At 53.0% G+C, this 20,556-nt stretch overlaps 1 protein-coding gene across 1 annotated transcript; it reads right to left on the bottom strand.

Moving 5' to 3' along the window:
* Positions 1-1,013: 1,013 nt before the first annotated feature.
* Positions 1,014-16,978, bottom strand: LOC122372484 (protein Gawky-like). Its single transcript, XM_043349701.1, has 17 exons — positions 16,849-16,978; positions 16,177-16,440; positions 15,766-15,896; positions 15,116-15,302; positions 14,671-14,781; positions 13,979-14,283; positions 11,954-12,034; positions 11,104-11,325; positions 10,494-10,736; positions 9,859-9,978; positions 9,309-9,560; positions 8,348-8,632; positions 7,723-7,904; positions 7,103-7,349; positions 6,654-6,773; positions 5,988-6,228; positions 1,014-5,265 (listed from the first exon to the last, which is right to left on the bottom strand). The coding sequence occupies exons 2-17, from the start codon at positions 16,322-16,324 to the stop codon at positions 5,141-5,143; spliced, it is 3,000 nt and encodes a 999-aa protein (XP_043205636.1). The 5' UTR covers positions 16,325-16,440; positions 16,849-16,978; the 3' UTR covers positions 1,014-5,140.
* Positions 16,979-20,556: the final 3,578 nt, after the last annotated feature.

Here is a 20,556-nt window from a genome sequence, read left to right as displayed (position 1 = left end):
AGAGGTAAGTTTATTTTAGATTTTATTTTTTTTTCAGAACACAATAATTCAGTTCCAAATTATTTTATCTTTCAGAAATAATTAACGATATAGCCATCGGTTGAACCGTTTGCAAATTCTTCGCTCGCCGTCGGTCTCGAGCCACACGCAATGTCGCAAGACGCGTGTTCCGCTACGCGGGGTGTCGCGCGGCGCAGTATACGCGCAAGGCGCATACACTAGCGACACCTATGAGCGCGAAAGGAAACTAAGACGACTGAGCCATGCGGCACAGCACCCTTCAGGCGCTACAAGTAGTGACATCTAGCGGCCGGGATCACGACTACATCAGCAAAACGCCAGCGGCTGATCACCGTCAGGTAGGATCAAGTGGGTCTTCTTTGCTGCTTCGCCGGGCAAAAGTCACTGTGTACTCCAACGATATCCAGCTTGCTAGCACAAGTCATAACTCAGTGCACCAACAGACCACGAAAATTCCCCAGATGAGTTACGGCCCCAAAACTTGGTGGGTTCAGGCCGACGGAAGGCAAAACTAGAGTCATAAACAATGACCCTTTTGTACCTCATTGCACGGGGAATCTCTCGACTCTCAATTTGCTTTGTTGGGATATCAGCGAACGCCCTTTCTCGATGGGCACAAACCAATTACCTTTCACCTGTAAGCAGAAAGGCAAAACAGACGGCCAGTTCCCACTCATGGCTAAGATAAAGTATAGCTATTTTTCCGATGTCCAACGGGGCAGTTGGAACCCAGCTTTCTTATGCATCTGCATTTACTGTTCAGTTCATCTAATGTCCTCAACATAGCTGACAACACAGCATGCCTACTGCTCCAGACATCGGTAGGTGAAATACTGATACCCTAACCCGTCCCACATTTCTATTATCTCCCATATAGGCCCACACCATCCAGTCATCCACTTTCGAATCTTTCAACAGAGCTAACGTAGTCTTTTCAGGCTTTCATTCAGCATCTCATCCGCATATTCTCCTCACGGTGCAAACACCAAAAACACTTACGACAACGGTGTATTATTATATGCATACTGATATTGATACCGGCGCGGCTCGGATAAAAAGAGACCTCGTTCCTTTAAAAACGGACCGCCCTATCTGTCACCCTTGTCCGATCGGGGAGGGAATGCCATCACGCGCACCGACACCAAGGGCGGCGCGTGACTAGTGCCACCTAGCGAGCGCACGGCCAACTATAACTTGCCGCGCCGGCCGCACTGAGTATTGCGGGGGCGACTCGAGCCCCGCCTAACCGGGCGCGCGTGCGGATAGAGGAGGCAGAGAGGGAGAGGCACCACAGGTTTGTACCAGACTCGCCACGCGCACTCGGCCCGCGCTCTCCCCTCTCTCTCTTGCTCTACATAGATCAGCGCCGCGACGGTACAACCACTACCCAACACCTAGACCTGCATAGAAGAACACATCTCTACGGCGACGCGCTCGGCGTACAATACTTAGTCTAAAACCTTAACCTAGCATTTTTAGTGGTTTTCTGTGGTCATTTTCACATTTGAGAGAGCGGCGTCGGGGGGTTGCGGCGCGGCGGTCAGACGTTTTCCAGCGGTGTTTTGGAGCGATCTCGAGCTACATGACCTGGCTCGGGATGACCTCCGAGTCACATGACCTGGCTCGGGCTGACCTTCGCGACCGCGCGCCCCCGACGCACCCCTGATCACCGTCACAGAGTGTCACATATCGTCACATGGCGTCACATATCGTAACACGACCGGCGTACAGTACGCCACCTGCAGAGACTAAGCCATATCACAAAGGTCATTCTCTCACTCTCGAACGGTGCCGCAGACGCACATACAAACGGCTAGGTTTGGGCCAAGGGCGACAACCGCTGGCGCGCTTTTGGCTTACAGTCCGCGCCAGTTGCCATGGCAACTGGCGGGACGGCGCGCGACCCCACCTGAATGCGCATTGACCGCGGTTGCACGACCGAAAACCGTGCACAGTTATCCGCGGGGAGCGCACCCTCACACACAAACGCACGTTTTTCACATCACTGGATACAATTGAGACTACCCTGCGAGCCGCTCCCGCCAGGAGAACAGAATTTGGGCGTTTATACTTTTGTTTTGAGATTTGTAGCTTTTCGATTACTTCCAAAAACACCACTTGGCGTCACGCTTAAGTAAGGGTTTGTACTGGGCGGGAAGCTCGCTCGAGGCGATGCGACCAATCACAGGCAGCCACGCTAACCGCGTCGGCCAATCACAGACTCGCACTCCGACTCTGAGCCAATAGGAAGGCCTGCCGCGCGCACACGCGACGCAAGGCAACAGAAACTGGAGGGAGGCAAGCGGGGGAGGCCGCGGTGGCTACAAAGACTCGAAGACCCGCCGCCGACTGACGAAGACGACACAGCTCGGTCGAATGGTCGGTAACGGCGCGGGTCACTACCCAATACCACATGAACTCTCCCTACACGGAGTCACCAAACATCGCGGAGCGCGACACACACCAACAAACAAACATACATACAGCGGGCAAAACACACGACATAAAATCAGCACGGGACATAATTTTCGCGGCAAATTGGCGTCTCGTTACACACATATAGTCAGCTCTGTTTGATGCTCAGCTGAAAAACAGCAATACAGCCTCGGGCCACCCGAGAAAGGGATCCTCCGCGCAGTCGATGTCAGTAGATTATACACTACCGCGAGCACAGCACACGGAGCTCTACCATTGAGGAAACTCTGCTGCAAGCATTGGCAGATAATCAGAAAAAAACCGGCTACCATTGTAGCATGGTAGGAAAAAAGAACTAGGCAGACGCCCATGGCAGGGAATCAGAAGCGGGGAAAGTTTAGCCAACGGCAGGCAAATTAACAAGACGAACGGACCACAAGCACATACACAAGCACATAATACAACAACCCATAGAGATTCTGCTGGGGCTAGATCAAAATGCCATGGTTGACGCATCTTATAACTAAATAATCACTGGAGCGAGACGATCGTGCTTGGTTTATGGACCAGGGTATTTCGCCACGTAGCAGCGGGACGGGGGAGGAGGGGGGGACCAGGGGGTCAGGGTCAGGGGTACCCGGGGTCTCGAAGCCGTCTGGTAGGCCGTCGCGCACCGCTCGCCACGTCGCCGAACCCCCAGATGAGACGCGGCGTTCGATACCGCACGGACTAGGCGGCCCGGCAGACACAAGCTCTGACACGGGAAAAGAAAAAAAGAAACAGAGGAACAAAAAGAGTGACGACGAGATTTATACTGATTTCTCAGAAAAACTTCAAAGAGTTAACTCTTAAAGAAAAGAAGAAAAGTGTGCAGTGTGCAGGAACATGAAGAAACGAATACTGTTGAGAATAACAATGAGCGAGATGAAAGACGTGGCTGAGATATATGTAGAAACAGGTAGGACACAATGACAAGTGAAGACATTTTTGGAGCATGATTGAGCTAACTCGATGAAAGACAAAGCGACAGATAAGAAAGGAAACGAATTTTCAGATCCTGAATGATAAAAAAGCTTGTAGAAAACCCGTACAACTTTTGAATAGAAAGACAAATTCCGCAACGCAAGGTAATCAAATCAGAGTCTGTCCCGCCGGGTGCCTACTATCCCCCTCCTTCCCGGGTTCGAACCGCCGCGCCTCCCAAACTTAACCTAGATAGGAAGATGGCTCCTTGAGCCACTGAGGTCCGCTGCCCCGGCGCCGCCCGGGCGGGGGCGGGGGCGGGGGCGGGTCCTCCCCGCCGCTCGCGCCGCCCTGCCCTGACTATTGCACTGGCCCAGACGGCACCGCCACATTCTGCAAGAAACTCCCCCACTGTGCCTGAGAAAAGATCGGTTAAAGCGTCTCCGACTGCTTGTGGCGCCACCTATAGCAACAGTTGCGGATTGGTCCAAGAGATGGCACTGGCGGCGCGCCCGCGCCCTGAATGACTGTTTGTTTGTACTCTGCGCGACACGGTCGCTTCACTCCCGCACTCACTCGCTCTCTCGCACTCTCTCTCACTCGCTCTCTCCCTCTATCGTCACCGGTGACCGCGTCTTTGGCGTGGGGTCGACCGGCGGAAGAGTTTGAACGACACAGCCGGTCCCGGGCAAGACGGGCAGACTCTGCCGCTCCTTACACGCTAATATCACACGACGGGGCCGGCGCGCGGCGGCGGCGGCGGCGGCCCACCGGACTCGCTCAGGGACCTCGGCTCAGGCGGGGCGTGGCGGGGCGGGAAGGGGGAGGGAAAGGGGGGAGCGGGAAGCTGCCGACGAAGCACTGGCACTAACACTTGGCGGGCCTACAGCTCCACCTGGGGACACCTAAGCGCGCTCGGAAGGCCGCATGAGCGCACCATCACCGCAAAAACTTCTACCACCAGCCGGATTCGAACCCGCGACGGCCCGATGAGCTCCGTTAGCGCCCAGGCGCTGATATGACCAAAATAACCCTCACAGACCGATACTACTCGGTCGAAATCACGGACACGATCAAATCACAGGGCGCATGCGTCGAAAGAGAAGCCTGATTGGTCATGAGCGATTTCCACCGCCACTAAAACTTATGGAGACCGGCCTCTGTCGGCCGGGCCACGCGGTGGACTTAATCCTACTCTGAACACATACCTTAAACGCTATAGTCGTCTCGTCTCAGCCTTGTAGCAAAGCTCGCGGCAGGGCCGCTCATCTGGCTTCATATAGCAGCAACAGTAGCATGTAGCAAGGTGGTAGCACAGCTGACTCACAGCTACGCAACTGCGCACCGAACTGGATCAGCTTGGCCGGCTTAACCACTCACATACGCGTCAACTCGACGCATTTGTAACAGTGACTCTCCTCTTTCAAGTTTGTCCTGATTTGGCGTATCAGACCACTAGGGCTGCCAGGTTAAACCTCAAACGCAGCTCGTAAGTTCTCCTCATCAGCGTTTGGCATAACTGATCTTTTTAATACTCCTCCGGTCAAGATAATGTCACAAGTGACGAGTTCATGGCATGTCTTGTCTTTGATCTTCTTTGAGATGAGTCCATTTGTCAGAAGTTTCCCTCGAGGAACTGCATCCCTGAGAACACCCCGGTTCCTCCGACCCTCAGGGATCCTCACGGATCCCAGGGATCCTCACCGGTCCCGGGGTTCCTCAGGGGCGTTCCGCAGCTCATCTAGAGCAGTCCGTCGGGCAGGAAGGGTCCGCGACCGGGCTCCTCCAGACCTCCGGAGGCGGCCCACAGGGAGCTGTTCCCGGCGGCCGAGCTGCTGCTCCAAGCCATGCTGGCGCCGCCGCCGCCTGGACGCACATGGACAGAGGTTAGGGGGAGACCTATCGAGATGGGGTATGTACGGCCCTCCAGGTATCAGAAGGTTGATTGCCAACATCATAATTATCGATCTGCATTTGATCAGTTAAGTCTACATGCTATAAAAAATAGTCGAAGTGTCCGCTCATAAAATTACCATGTTTCTATCCAGTCATGTTACTGAAGTGCCTGAGCCATTCAAAATCATCCCAGAAATAAATCGGCTGGCCAACCACTCTTCTGCTGGAGGGCCGTGCATTATACAGGAGAAAACAGACTGACATACAGTCACGAAACGGTCAGAAACATACACACAGACAGACAGGCACTGGCAGACAAACACATTACACACATGGAGAAGACAGCCCCTGTGTTCGCTTTTTCTCCACATGTCATGTATTTTATTCATGTTCCGTCCTCGTCTTTGTTTTTTTTTTTGTCATACATTATGTGTTTTGTTTTTTCGTAATACTTTCGTGTGTAAACCCTGCTTCGGGCGTTTCTCCCAGCACGTCCCACTTAACTTTCATCTCGTTTTTACGGGGTTCGTCATTTTTTACCCCAACGCCCGAGTCATCCAAGTTTCCCAAATCTCATTCCATACTCTAAAATCCGCTTGTCACCTTCACTCGTTCTGCACTTCGCAATATTTATGCCACTGTCATCTCCCACCCCAACTCTCTAATACATCCCCCTTCTTGCCCTCACTCACCAATAGCGTCCGTCATATCACTCCAGGCGGCCGATGCGGGCGGTTTGGACCCGCTCTGGCCTCCTGTAGCCGCGCCCTGGCTGGCGGTCGAACTGGCAGGGTTGGACGGGGGCTGACCACCTCCGCCGCCGCCGCCGGGAAGGCCCAGCTGCTGGAGGACCTGACCGGCCGCCTCGTCGGAGACAGCCTCAGCCAGGATGGTGGTGTTACTGAGCACGCAGTTGTTGAGCGCGCCCTGGGCCTGCGGAAGGCGAGGGAGGCGATGGCGATACAATGAAGACTATTGATATAATGCTGTGGAGAAAAAAAATGGGAGTCTTGTACCTGTCCATAAGGGGGCATCAATTTTGCGCTGTGATGTGTAAACGAAAAATAACCGGGACAATGAAACATATTTTGGATATCCTCAATTTCGAATTGTGACGCGGAAACGAGCTATCCCAAGGAGAAGGGAATACACAAAATCGAGGCAACACCCACACAGAGTAGTTAAGTAATCTTACCCACACATGCTATTGGGATCGCAAGAATAAAGTGAATGAGCCAGATATTAAAAATAATTCGAGCACTAGAATTGTGCGAGATAATAGTGTACACCAGAGCGCACCAGCTGGTGGAAAATCACTCCTTCCTACCAGCTGGCACTTCTTCATCCAATGCCCCTACCTTGGCGGCCTCCTCGCGAGAGCTGTACTTGACGAGCGCCACGCCCTGGCTCAGATACATGTGGAACGTGTACAGAGGACCGTGCTGCATACACAGAGTCTTCAGCGTCGAGCCGTCAATCTGGGGGTGGGAGGGGACAGAGTCAGAATCCGAGTGGAATAGTCATCAGGTAGACTGTGCCTTTGTGGGAGGCGTCAGTCGGGAGTGGGTAAAAGTGTATCGAAGTCGGAGGCATAAAGTGGAAACAGAATATGATCCAAACTCAGACAAAGTCAGAATAATTCATAATGCATAAAAAATACACACCAGACACACGTCCCATTTATTTACCCTGATATCATAGCCGGAAGATCATCAGCTATGCCCATATCTCAACAATGCAATGCTATCCACGGTTACACCCAGGTTACATCTCGTTAATCGTTTACAACAACCGAATATCAGCTCACCTGCGCGGTCAGGTTCCTCAGCAGCAGCCAGGCCGATCCTCCGCCTCCACCGCCACTGTAGCTGCCGCCCTGGACCTGGGCAAACGCCGAGCGTTGGTCGTACGGTCCCCCGGGCCGGCCCAGAGCTCCGCCGGCCTGGCCGCCGCCCCAGCCGCCCGTTTTGTTCAGGCCTGGCGGCGGACCGCGAGACTTGACGCCCCAGTCGGCGCCGCCGCCACCGCCGCCGGCCGACATGCCCGGCTTGCCGCTGTTGGAGGGGGCGAGGGTTAGGGTGGATATTAAGTACCACTTCTCAGTAACCCGCGCTGTTGGCGAAAGATGTAACCGAAAATAAAAATGGCGACAATGTGCTTATAGAGCCTCAAGTAACTGCTTTTTTATCTATATGGATCTTTCTAGATATCCGGCTTCTGACTTCTGCAATAAGAAATATTGCACAAAAATGATGCAAAGATGCATAAGCAGCATAAGTCACTAAACAGTTATAAAAAAACACACAGTAGCCTGTTCAAGTAAGGCCAGGAAGCATGTCATGGACCAATAATAGCGGGCGCTTCCTTCCATCCTTCTCTGCGATCTGTCCCATCATCTCCTCACAGCAGGCAGACTGCAGCTCTCACCCGTTGGGATTAAAGCTCCAGGTGGAGCTGCCAAATCCGTCTGCCGTGGTGGCGGTCGGCGACGCCTTGCCGGTCTGCATGGCCAGCAGGTCCTGGCTGGATCCGGCCGCTCCGGCCAGTCCCAGCGGCGAGCGTGCCGCAGCGCCCGGCGTTAGAGTCGGGTCGTCGTCCGCGGACTTCATCTGCCGCCACCGACAGACGGCGTTAAAGGGGGCGAGGGGAGGGAACGGGTACCGGTGATGAACTAGCAGTACTCTATGTTTGGTAATTTGGTTATATGTAGATACGGCCGGGGTCATTGGCAATATATCATGAAATACAGTCAAAATGCCGAAATCGTCACGGGCATCGAAACAAACGGGTTAAATTCTAAAAGCTACAGCTCCACTCAAGCCCACTAAAAAAGAAAAGAAATGACGAAGAATAGCTGTTGTTCCACGCACAAATCAGACAACCAGTTGTTCATATATCTATCAAAATAAATACAGCCAAAGCTAATTCATTTCAATCTCATTACAGTTACTCTCGGCATCAGACCATTCCTTGACATACCTAAGGCCCATTCCTAAGGCCCTTACACCATTCCAACCTTCCTTTATCCTCTCGCCATACCCCTCGCTCTCACCTTCCACGGTTTTCCCGGCTCAAACTCGGGCACCAGGTCGGCATAGCTGTGCCCTCCGGCTCCCCCGGCGCTCTCCGGCCAGCCGTCCTTGCTGTCCTGTCTGTCCGAGGCCGGTGTGGAGGGCGCGCCGCCGCCGCGGCCCGCCGACCCGTCCGGCCAGCCGCCGTCCCTACCGCCGCGGCTGGCAGACCAGGCACTCTCGGCCATCAGGGTCATGGGCGGAGAGCCGCCCGCCTTGCTGGCGGAGCCCGGCGCGCGAGAGAAATCCTCGTCACCACGCAGCAGCTGCGAAAGGGAGTAAAAAATTATGGCTAGTTGGAGGAAAAATTCGGAAATGCATACTGAATGTTCTAAGCTAAAAATCTTAGAAAAAAATAAGCGATGATCAGAGAACATCGAGCAATAATTACCAATGTATAAGTATAAATATTACTACAAAAAATTATGTTGCTGTTTTTATATTGAAAGAAGGAAAGATTGTATCAACAAGGTGCGAATTTAAATTTGAATCACTAGCACCATCAGGCTTGTTGGTGACTTTGTAGACCTTGGGAACGTCGGCAGGCATGGAGATGTAACAATGTAATGTCACAGACAAACACATAGAACAAGGGAGGCCCAAGCACTGAGCCTTGCGGCACCCCGCTTGTTACATACATTCAGTCTGAGAGTGATCCAATAACGTTCAGTCGTTCACCCTTTGCCACTTGCCAGTTAAAACGTTTGCGGTGTCCGGAAATTTGCCCACTTAGATGCATCATCAAAGCAACCAACAAATAAGTCACCAGCAAAAAAGAACTCAGTCGTCACACCACGTCCCAGCCCTTTCCAGCTTATATCCCCTCCAATCTTAGCCCCAAATAGAGGCCGGGAATAAAGCGTGGTGGGAGGGGCTTTTCCATCACCTCGCCACACTTCCATTGCATCTGCCTTTCTCTTCCCTCCTCCTCTTCCCACTCACCTTATCGGCGGTCGGCAGTTTCCACTGGCTCAGGCGGCTCTGCGGCATGTGTCCGGCCGCCACGCCGCCGTCGCGAATGCTCAGCTCTCCCAGATTAGCTGGTAGTCCGTGCAGATCGGGCGCTCCGCCGCCGCCCGGTCCCTTGTAGAGGAGCTGTCCGCCGCCGGCCGCCGCGGCCGCCATCGGCGCCGGCGCAGGAGGCGGCTGCTGCTGCTGCTTGAGTAGCATCGTCTGCTGGCTGGATATCTGGGCCTGTAGAAACGAGATAGTATGGAGTTAAAGCTGGGAGTTGGGAGAGCTGAGTTAGAGCAAAGGCTGGACGGACAATATGTTAGACCTAGGAAGCGAGGGTGGGACGAACACAGCATAATTAGAGCGAGAGTTCGAAGTCAAAAGGAGTGTCTGTTGTTTGCTAGGGTTTAGGGCTGCGTAGGCCTTCGGCAGCAGCTGGGCCATCATAACGATTCGAGAGGATAGTCTTTCTCCTCCCTGTTATTTTCTCTCTCTTTCTCAAACCCCCTCTTTCCTTCTCTCCCTCCATGACTCTCACCTGTATATTGGAGATGTTGTTTTTTATTCTCATCATCTCCATCTGCAGACTGTGCAGGTGGGGCGAGTTGTTGGGGTGGCCGCGGGCCAGGTGAACCTGACGACTCAGCTGGTCCAGGTGCTGCCGAGACACAGGTCAGATATCAACACCAGGTCACACCCCCACCATTACGGCCAGAGGTAGTGCGGGTTAACACGTTAGGTGTCCGAATACACGTCGCCTAACCGAACTTAAGTTTGAGGATCATGCATTTATCAGCATTACGATCCAAGCTGGACAATAGTAACATAAGCATTAGTTATAAGATTATGTTGTTTAGAGCAAGACATAACGTGCGCAGCATGTCTCTGTTAGCAATAGCAAACGACAAACGTTAAAATATTGTATGTACACGAGTCATGAGATAGTCACTTCAGCTACGAGCCACACTCCCTCACTCAACAATAAACTCCCAGCCCTGTCCTAACACAGTCCAGGCCAGCCCAGCCCGGCCCAATCCTAACACAGTCCCGTCCAGTTCAGCATTGTACAACCCAACCCAGTCCAGTCTAGTCCACCTCAACCCAGTACAGCACAGCACAGCACAGCCTAACCTAGACAGAGACCCATCCATCTCCCTTCCCACCCTGCCGTACCTTGATCTGGCTGAGCAGATGGTTGAGCAGCACCAGCGTCTGCGGCGCCATCGGCTGCTGCAGTATGGCCGGGTTCAGGTGTCCCGCGTGCACGGCCATCTGGATCTGGTTGATGAGCGGCCGCAGCTGCTGTGGGGACGGCTGGGGAGGCTGGCCGGGGAACCGGGACGGCTGGCCGCCCTGCGCCTGCTGACGGAGCAGCTGCTGTACTACGGCCGGGTTGATGTTACCGGCGGCTGGAGCCTGTGGAAGGGGATGGGCGGGTCAGGTCAGGTCGGGTCAGGGGCGGGTCAAGTCAAGTGAGGGGTCAGAAGCCTCACTACTACAAAGACGCGGGCATCAAGTAGCATCTAGTCAGCGGGATCGAAGGCAGCACTATCCATCAACTCTCTACTCTAACCATAAATCATCACACTTGATCATTAGTAATTACTTTATCAACAAGAAAATTAACAATGGCCTTCCTCAAAGCAAAAACATGCCTCGTGTTCCCTCCAAATTTCGTCACTCTAAAAATGTTCTCTCGCCTTATTATCCATCGCCCTTTCATCGTCCCTCACTTTCACCCTCCATCCGCTTTACCCTACCTACCCCTCTCCCCGACTCTCACCCCAGCAGCGGGCAGCTGAACACCACCATAGGGCGCGTGCGGCGGCGGCATCTGAGAGAAGCCGGCCGGCTCGAACGGCGGATGGTCCGGAGTGCGCCAGTCCCCTGCGGGCCCGCCCGGGCCCCCGGCTCCTCCGGCGCCGCCTCCCATCCGCAGCTGGTCCACGGCGTCCTCCAGCGTCAGCATCATGTTGTTGCGCATCATCGGGTCCACGTCGTCATGCTGGAAGCGAAATGAAGAGGGGGGGGGGGGAGGATACAGGTTATTTAGTGAAATATAAACGGTACGGCGGATGGGCACGTGATGAAGTTATCTCTAATGCAATGTGCAAAAGCGTGTATGAAAGTGTTAGTAACTTAGTGATTTTATTTGAACAGTATTCTAGAATGGTGTGTAAGTTTATGTTAGTTGAGAAAGCCAGTACATTTAGCTGGTTGACAGAACAGCTATAATAGTGGTTACATTAGTGTGCAGCTACTCATTCTAGGAGGACGAGATGGAGCACCTCGTTCTAATCGAGACAAAACTCAACTTGCTGGCAAGGAAGAGATGTCTACCATAACGTCCACAAGAAGACGTTTGTTTCAGGTTTCGACCATCTTCCACTTACAGCAAATCAAGGAGATATTTCGAACCAGCCCAGACGAGCATGCCCATGAGAATGCCGGACAAGAGAGCGTCCCAGCCCAGCCCATACTCACCGTTTCTGCTCACTACACCATTCCATTCTCTGTGTCATGGACTCATAAATCTCAAGAAATTCATGACCATCATTTATTATGTATGCATCATGCATCATGAACTCATATATCATGAATATTTATCCTCGTGATTTCTCCAAAGTACCCACCTTGAATCCGTGGTCTCCCATGCGGGCCTTGTCGTACATTGGGTTCTTGGCGTGTCCCATGCCGCCGGCGGGTCCGCGGCCCTGGACAGGCGGGGGCGGGGCGGGGGCGGGGGCGGGGAGACTCAGTTCCAACGGCCCTCGGACGGGTAGGGGGTCACCCGGGATGGGGGGGGGGGGGGGGGGGCACGGCACACGCACACCACACGGGAACACCAGTGATGTCTTTGGTTTGAATACGAGGGAGAAACTGAGACAGTCTGAATTAATTTGTTCAGCAAGTTCAAACGAAATACTTCCAGGCGGCTTGCTCAGGAAAGTTCAGGCTAAGATACTGAAGGTTTGGCCGAAAGTTCGGCTGAAGCTCGTCGCTCGAACTTAACCCTCGCCCGTATAGGGGGGGGGGGGGGGTCGAACGGACCCCCCCATGGTTTTTCGCGAATAACTCGCGTAAAAAGCGGCCGATCGCGACGAAACTTTCAGTGCCCTCGCGTTCATCAATTTCACACCTACCCTGAAAATTTCATGACCCTGACCCAAATGACCTTTGACCTGTGACCTACTTTTCGAGACCATGTTTGGCTGGAATCGCGATTCGGCGTATGTCGGCTCGCATTAGCCGCGCGTTTGCAGTCTTTTCGTGGTTTCAAGCGTTCAAACATGTGATATGATGTTGCCCCCATGCATTAGGGTGGGTGTCAAGGTCACCTGAAGGTCAGGTCAGGTCATTGACCTTTGATGACCTCGGTTCACTTTTTCAAGTTTTACATGTTTCTAGACCAGTTTTTGGAGCTGAATTCGAATTTAGCAACCATATGACCATTTACGAAGTAGTTTTGGTGCCTTCGTAACATGTTACGAAGCTGTCAGAGGCGGTTGCCACCTACTACGAATACCCTTACTGGTTGACCTGACCTGACCTGACCCGACCTGGCCTAAATACATGAAGACATCATCTGTGATCAAAACTAACATGATATTCGTGATCAGCACCCCGAAAAACCCCATAGCAGCCACACTTTACGACGTTCTAACAGGTCCCGATTTTCCCGCCTTTGGGGTCATTGACCTGACCTGCAAGGTCAACCAATGACCTAGGACCTTAAAATTAGGTATCATCGGCTTCCTCTCGTCACGGGCAACACGCTCGTTTTTTCCGCGAAGCTCTAGCTCGATCAGGGGCGAAACGGCAAGGGGGGGGGGTCCAACGGACCCCCCCCCCCCCTTATACGTTCGCGGCTGGAAAAACACCAATACGGGCGAGGGTTAAGATATTTAGATAAAATCTTATGCTCTGAATACAGACCTTTGATATTTTTGGCGCACCAAATATTGGTTCACCAATGACATCACTAGTGAAAACGCAGTGATCACCAGTGAGATTACCATCACCAATGATCACCAATTAAAACACAGGGACACACACAGGGCAACAGCACACGGGGATTCACACCCACAACCCCGCAGAGACCCAGCCAGGCTGCTCTTTGTACAACAGCTTCTGTTATTCATACCAAATTAATTTGGCACACCTATCATGACTTGGCTGGTCTAGAAAACATGGTTTGATAACTGCCACCAAAAGCACATGTTGAAGCCCCAACATACTATAACTATCACATATTAAACGAAATAGGAAAAAACACAGGACAAAACGAGGGAGCGTGAAACCCTAGTACGACAAAAACGATCTACCAAAAAAACTGAAACCACAACCGATACAAAACCATCTATGTGGCTGTCATGGACGCGGATGACACGATAAAACAAAGCCAAGCGAGACTCAGCACACACTCAGAGTTAGATGCGACCTGTTCTTACCTTACTACCTTCCTAAAAGTCCAACAAAAGTCAACTATATAACGATTCTCTAAAGCGAAATAGAACTTCCCACCTTCCTTTCTGAAGGAAGGAGGGTGCTTTTCCCTTTCCCAAAACTATGTTTGTGTCCTATAATTACTCAAAATTTTTCGCTCAGGCCTTACCTGATCCTCCCCCTCCCTCACCCCTCCTATCCTCTCTCCTCACCTTGGCCGCCCAGTCCATCTCGGGCTCTCCCCAGGCTCCGGGCATTACTGGCGTGGTGGGCGTCTTGGGTTTACCCCATCCTCCGGGCCCGTCGCCTCCCCACTTTTCCTCGGCGCCCCAGCCGGCCGGGCCGGGCGCGGGCTCGCCCCAGCCGCCGCGCGGCGGTCGGCCCCACGGGTCGACACCCTTGTGGTCGGGCGGCATCCGTGAGAGCATGTGTAGGGGCGCGGGCGGGCCGCCCGGGAGGACAGGACGCACGGGACCGGCGTCTTTCCAGCCGCCGCCGCCTCCGCCGCGCTTGTTGCCTGGAAGAGAAGACAAGAGCATTGCTTAGAATTATCACAAATTAATTTGAATTTAAATTCAATTTAAAATTCATTGAAGATAAATTCGACCAACCAGGGAGATAAAAAATGAAACATTGGGGCGGAAAGGGGGGGTATTGCTGAAGCATGCTAAACATTCTTGAAAGTAAACACCATGAATGTCAGAAATAGCGCATCGTATCCAGTTTACAGCGACTCGATACGTGCATAAGCGTCAAAGATTACGGCTGGATGATCACGCATGATCCATGATGTCCCCTGACCATCCTCTCGTGTCTGTCACCCACTCCGTCCATGAGTCGACTCCTATCCCCCTATCACGTGACACAACAAGCTCCCCCATCCCCACTATCACGTGCCACTCACCCCAGTCGTCGAATCCCATGGATCGCCGGGCCATCGGCGGTGACCGTTCGTCGCCCCACTGGCCGGGACCGTGCTGTGGCGGACCGCCCCACTGAGACGGAGGCTTGCTGCCTGCTCAACACACGAAGGATGACACGGTCAGTAAAAACGGCCAGTCAGTAATACCCATACGGCGTGACGAGAACGACTTTTTGATATTATTGGAATTTGATTGCAATTAGAATCATAGAGAAAACTGCGCAAATCTCAGAAGCAGATCGTGGGATAACAAAAAAGCGACGCGTTAGGTAGCATGCAACTATATGGCGCTAATTTGTTTTACGTCAGCAAAGACGGGCGACGTCGAATGATCAAACGTACGAAAATGCAAAAAGTGTATGACTACAAAGCATAAACCTCTGAAAATCATCTACGACAACTGCTGCAACCCCTGCCCGCCTCTCACCCCATCCGTCTCCGTTGGGCGCGGGTCCGCGCGCGTCCCACGGCTTGCCACCTCCCCAGTCATCCTTCCGGGCGCCGGCCGCCCACAGAGCCGCTGCTCCGCCGCCGCCTCCTCCGCCCCCGCCCGTGGCGCCGCCCCATTGTCCAGTGGGCGGACCGGCAGGGGCGCCCGTCCACATACCGCCCGGCTGCCGGGTGCATAACGGGATCATGTCAACTGAGCACGGAACTAAGGCAAGTACGGAATTACACAAGACAGTACAAGTGAATGAAGACAGCAAAGCACAGCACTTATCTTACCCCGCGACAAGTCTCATGCATCGTTTCTACTGTCTTGCACTGTCGTACACTGTGCTGTACTGTACTGTACTGTACTGTGTGTGCAGACTGTAGCCTGGGTGCAGAATACCCGCCATGTGGACGCTCCGCTCCCGAATACATTAACTTGTTCTTGAAGAAACGATCATGGGGAATATTCCTTCCCGGCGGCCCTCCATCACCTCCCCTTTTTGTCCCCTTACCTCCCTCCTCGCTAAGTCCACGTCCCTCACTCCCCCTCCTCTTCCGTACCTGTAAATCGTCGTCCTCGCCCCAGGTCCCTTCAATGTTGGACTGAGTATATGGTTCCCGTGGTTACCCCCGTTTGGTTACCTGCGAGTCGTCATCCTCTCCCCAGGTCCCTCCTATGTTGGACTGGGGGATATGGTGCGGCCACTGGGTTTCTGGCGGCTTCACGGGCGGAGCTCCGCCGTTACGGGTGGACATTTGCCACACTTCCAGACCTGGAGCAGAGCGAAAGACACAGTTCGTCAGGGGTGGGGAAATGAACCGACAGGGGTAGAAGATCCATTTATGCCTGTGTCTTGTGATAGAAGAATTATCAGAAGCTTTTAAGACACGGATGGTATATAGTCGGTTAAAAGAGCTGTTGACTAACACTTGATTCACTCTTATTCCACGTCCTGTCTCCGGCCTGTCCCCATCCTTCCTTTTCCCTCGATCATTTCCTCCCTTCTTTCTCTTCGTCCCCTCTCCCCTCACTCCCTCTTCCTCTTCACTCACCGTTGTTCACTCCTGGCAGTTTCCAGGCGACCATCGTGCCCGGCGGTTCCTTATCGGCCGGCTCCGGGCTGGCCGGCATATCCCACACACTGTCCTGGTTGACCTGACTGCTGGACCAGCCCTCTGTGGCCGTGATGGCCGCCCTCATCGCCTTCAGACGCTCCAGGTCGGAGGTGTCGGCGCCGCCGCCCTGCGGAGCGGCCGGCGCGGCGGGCGAGACGGCCGAGCCGCCGCCGCCGCTGCCGTTACTGCCCGAGGAGGAGCCTGCGGGAAACGGAAGGGGAAAGGGTGAGATGACTGAGAAAGGAGGACGACAAAGACGCAAGAGTTCTGTATGAAATCGAGCAGTTTATCTCAATACGACCATGCACTGATGAAGTTATGAAGCAGTCTCCGTCTACCTATGCGACGATGGATGCTGCACGCAAAAACCTTCGTTAGTAGCGACGAAAAGTAAATCATTTCAGGAAGTTCATATAAATGTGGAGTGCGTTTCTTCTGCATGACCTTAGCTTTTTTTCGTCACTGCTTCTCAGTCAACGCATTTTATTTTTCTACCTACATTTCCACACAAAATTCGACATCTCACCATTTCTGATATCCCATGGCATAACATTTTCACATTCCTCTCTGCCTCAGCCGTTGTGACCCCACCCTTTACAATGCACCGACCTTCGGCTGCCGTCTGGGCGGTTCTCTGGCCGGCCGTGGCGCCCGTCTGGGGCTGCTGCACCCCTCCCGCCGACTCCGGCACCGCTCCGTTCTTGGCGGCTCCTCCCGCGGCTCCGGGCGGGGGCGGCGCGGCGCCGGCGGGCGGTGGGGCGGCACCGGCCGGCCGCCCAGCGCCGCCCCACTGGCCCGGAGGCGGGCCCGGCTGACCCCAGTTGGTGGTGCCGGTGGCGGCGGTGGCGGCGGCCGGCGGCGGCGCGCCCCAGCCGCCCGTGCCATTGTTGCCAGTGCTCTCGCCCCCGCCGGCCAGCCGGGCCCAGCGCGGCAGACGCCAGCCGGCGGTGGAGGCGGGACCGCGCGGCGGCACGCGCTGCAGGGTGGCCAGCGCGGCCGCGGCCGCAGACGGACTCAGCTGCGGGGGAGAGGGGACAGGTGGTAAACGGCGGCTCACCGTTAAAAGGAAAAACTCTCTTAACCTGTCGTAACCTCTTGTAACCTCGTTATGAGGTCTCGACATGACCTCGTAAAGGTCATGACAAGGACTTATAGGTCATTGCAAAGACTTCGGTCAAAAGGGACGACTAACAAGTCACAAAAACCCCACACTTCACAGCTCATGGCAAAGATGTACACGTCATACCGACATACAGGCTATTTCCATGACCCAAATATAATGAGAAAGGTCCTTAAGCTCAACAAAGACAACTACAGCGAGAGCGTGGGCTGATAACAAGCAACCACCTAAGAACATCGCAACACGTGCATTTCACAGCCCATCGACCCTCCTTCATCTGAATAACCCACGGCAGAAATTCCACATCCTCTTCAGAGACTGCCCTACTTCAACCAACACAAACAGCCTCAAACTCCAAAATAGCGCCGCCACAAAACTGAACAACGCACAAGAAACTCAGCGTTCCCATGGCTCTACGTGGGAATTTAGCCACTTGGCAGAATCTCTAGCCGCCTCTGTGAGATCAAACATTACACCCGCAGGCGCTTGAGGCGAGATCTTACCTTGGCTGGCACGGTGGAGGGGTCGGTAGAATTCATGGACGGAGGAGGTATCACAGGGGGGAGCGGGCCCGGGCGGGCCGGAGCTCCTGGTGGACCGGGAACGGTCGGCGCCGACACCCCAACCCCTGTCGGAAGAGAGGGGAGGGGTCAGGTCAGCTTAGACACTCAGACTCCCGATCCTTGGAGGCAGAGAAGGTGAAGTCAGGTCAGACAAATCCACCTTTAATGAAATGTGCGGATCAGGTCAGGTCACTAAACAGCAAGACCTGTTGAGACACCAAATGACAGGTCAGACTAACAAAGGCAATCCCCGACCACTGCCCATGCAAACAGCTGAAATCATGTCTTTATCACCACGTTACAAAGTCTGCATAGGTAGACAAAATGACTGGCGGGCGAATGAACAAGCGTTGGACTTAACCCTATTAGTGGCAGGCTCCTGGCTACCCCTATTAGTGGCAGGGGGGCTGTTTACGACCCCCCTTGATATCTCGAGATCTAACGGGCCGATTTTCTAAATTCAAACGGCATTCGATTCCGCTCAACGTGATCTACATTTCTAAAAAATTAAAAATTAAAAAATGTCAATAGGGGGGTAGAGGGGGGTAAAAACGGGCAAATTGCAGATACATTTTAGACTGTTTATCACGGCCAGGTTTCTGAACCAATCTTAACGCAACTTTTGCCGATCGATAGAGAATGAACCAGGAATTCACATGGATCCTAAAAATATGCATTTTCAAAAATCATAGGCGGATACAGATCATTGAGATTGGGGGTACACAAAAAGTATAGTAAATAAGGTTTTTGTTGGTAGGTACTGTTTCTAAAAAGGGTGCCAATGGTCTTGTTATGTTACAATTTTCTTATGAGAGAACGACTAAAATTGTATTGGTCATGCATAGGCGGTGTCAGGGCACCTATGTTGGGAGGTAAAACATAACCCCCCTTTTTGGACGCCTGGATCCGCCTATTATAGCAAAAACGTGTCAAAAGAGGATGCACAATAACTTTGTATATGTTATCACATGATGCCTTTCATTCACTGTTCGTAACACTGGTGCATACAGTTATAATACATCAGCATCGTGATCTTCGCCCAAATGACTCGCTTCACGAATAGGACCCCCCAATTCCCAGTGCTCTGGAGCCGCCCCTGGTAAAGTTATGAACTTGAAATTTTCAGGAAATGTGCCCAATTTAGTTTTAGGAAAAGTCAGAAAATTTCAGCATCGTAGCTTCAGCGGTTTCGGAGATATTCCCGAAAAACCTGAGGGGTGGATAAAAACAACCCCCCCTGCCACTAATAGGGTTAAGTGAACCTCGGTTTACATAACCCATTTTCAAGTCAGAATAAACCTCATTAACTTGGGCAAGCCGGGAGCATCTAGTCCAAATTAAGCCAGATACGATTCTCACAGCTCACAACGGGATGAGCAGTAATTACCGATGAAATATATGTAGACAACGAGGCATATGCAGCAAGCATAGAAATTGCAATTCAGTGTCCTAAAACATTCCAAATAATAAGCGACTCGCCAGATCCCTAGCAGAAACAGATGTCCTGAATCCCGATCACAACGCCGAAATGTTAGAATGTTTCTCATTGCATGACAAACATTCGAAGTTTTCATCCTTGATCCTTCATAGCTTTCCTCCCCAAAAACACATATCCTATCTGTCTCATAACTATTGCCTGTGTTTATCCTTTATATAACGATAAGTATAACGACACAGCTGTCTCATAACTATTGCCTGTGTTTATCCTTTATACCAGTATAACGCCTTTTGGGGCGACTAACGGAGCGAGCGAGAGGGTGAGCCTTGCACGTGCGAAATTTCGAAGGGGTACCTCCAGCTGACTTGTGCACGGCACCCTACTAACCGGCCTCTAGCGATGTGCCTAATTTGGGCACAATCGGCCCAGCCGCTCTCGAGATCTGGAAGCGGCACCCTGCACGTGCGCACGTGCAGCAGCACCCCAACTCTGGCACATGGATATGCATTGCCTAGTGGGTGCCTACCTACATGCCAGCTTTCAGCGCAATCGGCCAAGTAGTTACCGAGATATTGCAACAATTACAAAAGTGACACCTCTTCGTTTTGCACGTGGCACGTGCATAAGGGGTCACCCACATGCATCGGGAATAGTCCAATACTTGGTAGAAGGAATGAAGCTACCCTACAAAAATTACCGCGTGTAAATCGGTCAAGTGGTTGCTGAGATATAAGCCTCGCAAAAGCGTGACCACGGCCGGCCGGCCGGCCGCTCATACTCAGAAATTTCCGTTAATCTAAGGAAAGACTACGCTCGCTTCGCTCGCTCCGTAATAACCAGTATAACGCCTTTTGGGGCGAATAACGGAGCGAGCGAGATGGTGAGCCTTGCACGTGCGAAATTTCGAGGGGGTACCTCCAGCTGACTTGTGCACGGCACCCTACTAACCGGTCTCTAGCGATGTGCCAAATTTGAGCACAGTCGGCCCAGCCGTTCTCGAGATCTGGAAGCGGCACTCTGCACGTGCGCACGTGCAAAATGGGTCCCAACTGACTTGTGCACGGCGCCCTACTAACCGGTCCCTAACTGTGTACCAAATTTGAGCGCCATCGGTCCAGCCGTTCTCGAGATCTGGAAACGACCCCTGCACGTGCGCACGTGCAGAAGCACCCCAACTCTGGCACATGGATATGCAG

Source organism: Amphibalanus amphitrite, unplaced genomic scaffold, assembly GCF_019059575.1.
Source record: "Amphibalanus amphitrite isolate SeventyFive unplaced genomic scaffold, NRLGWU_Aamphi_draft 001364F_arrow, whole genome shotgun sequence".
NCBI classification, from domain to species: domain Eukaryota; kingdom Metazoa; phylum Arthropoda; class Thecostraca; order Balanomorpha; family Balanidae; genus Amphibalanus; species Amphibalanus amphitrite.
The sequence above is the reverse complement of the archived record's forward strand: the minus strand, read 5'-3'. Positions and strand labels throughout refer to the sequence as shown.

Excerpts from the sequence above, each read along its gene's own strand:
- LOC122372484 (XM_043349701.1), bottom strand. The coding sequence starts at position 16,324 with ATGAGGGCGGCCATCACGGCCACAGAGGGCTGGTCCAGCAGTCAGGTC. Across the intron at positions 15,303-15,765 it reads GAGAGGATGACGACTCGCAG|CCGGGCGGTATGTGGACGGG; the intron begins GTAACCAAACGG and ends TGCACCCGGCAG. Across the intron at positions 9,561-9,858 it reads ACAACATCTCCAATATACAG|GCCCAGATATCCAGCCAGCA; the intron begins GTGAGAGTCATG and ends TCGTTTCTACAG.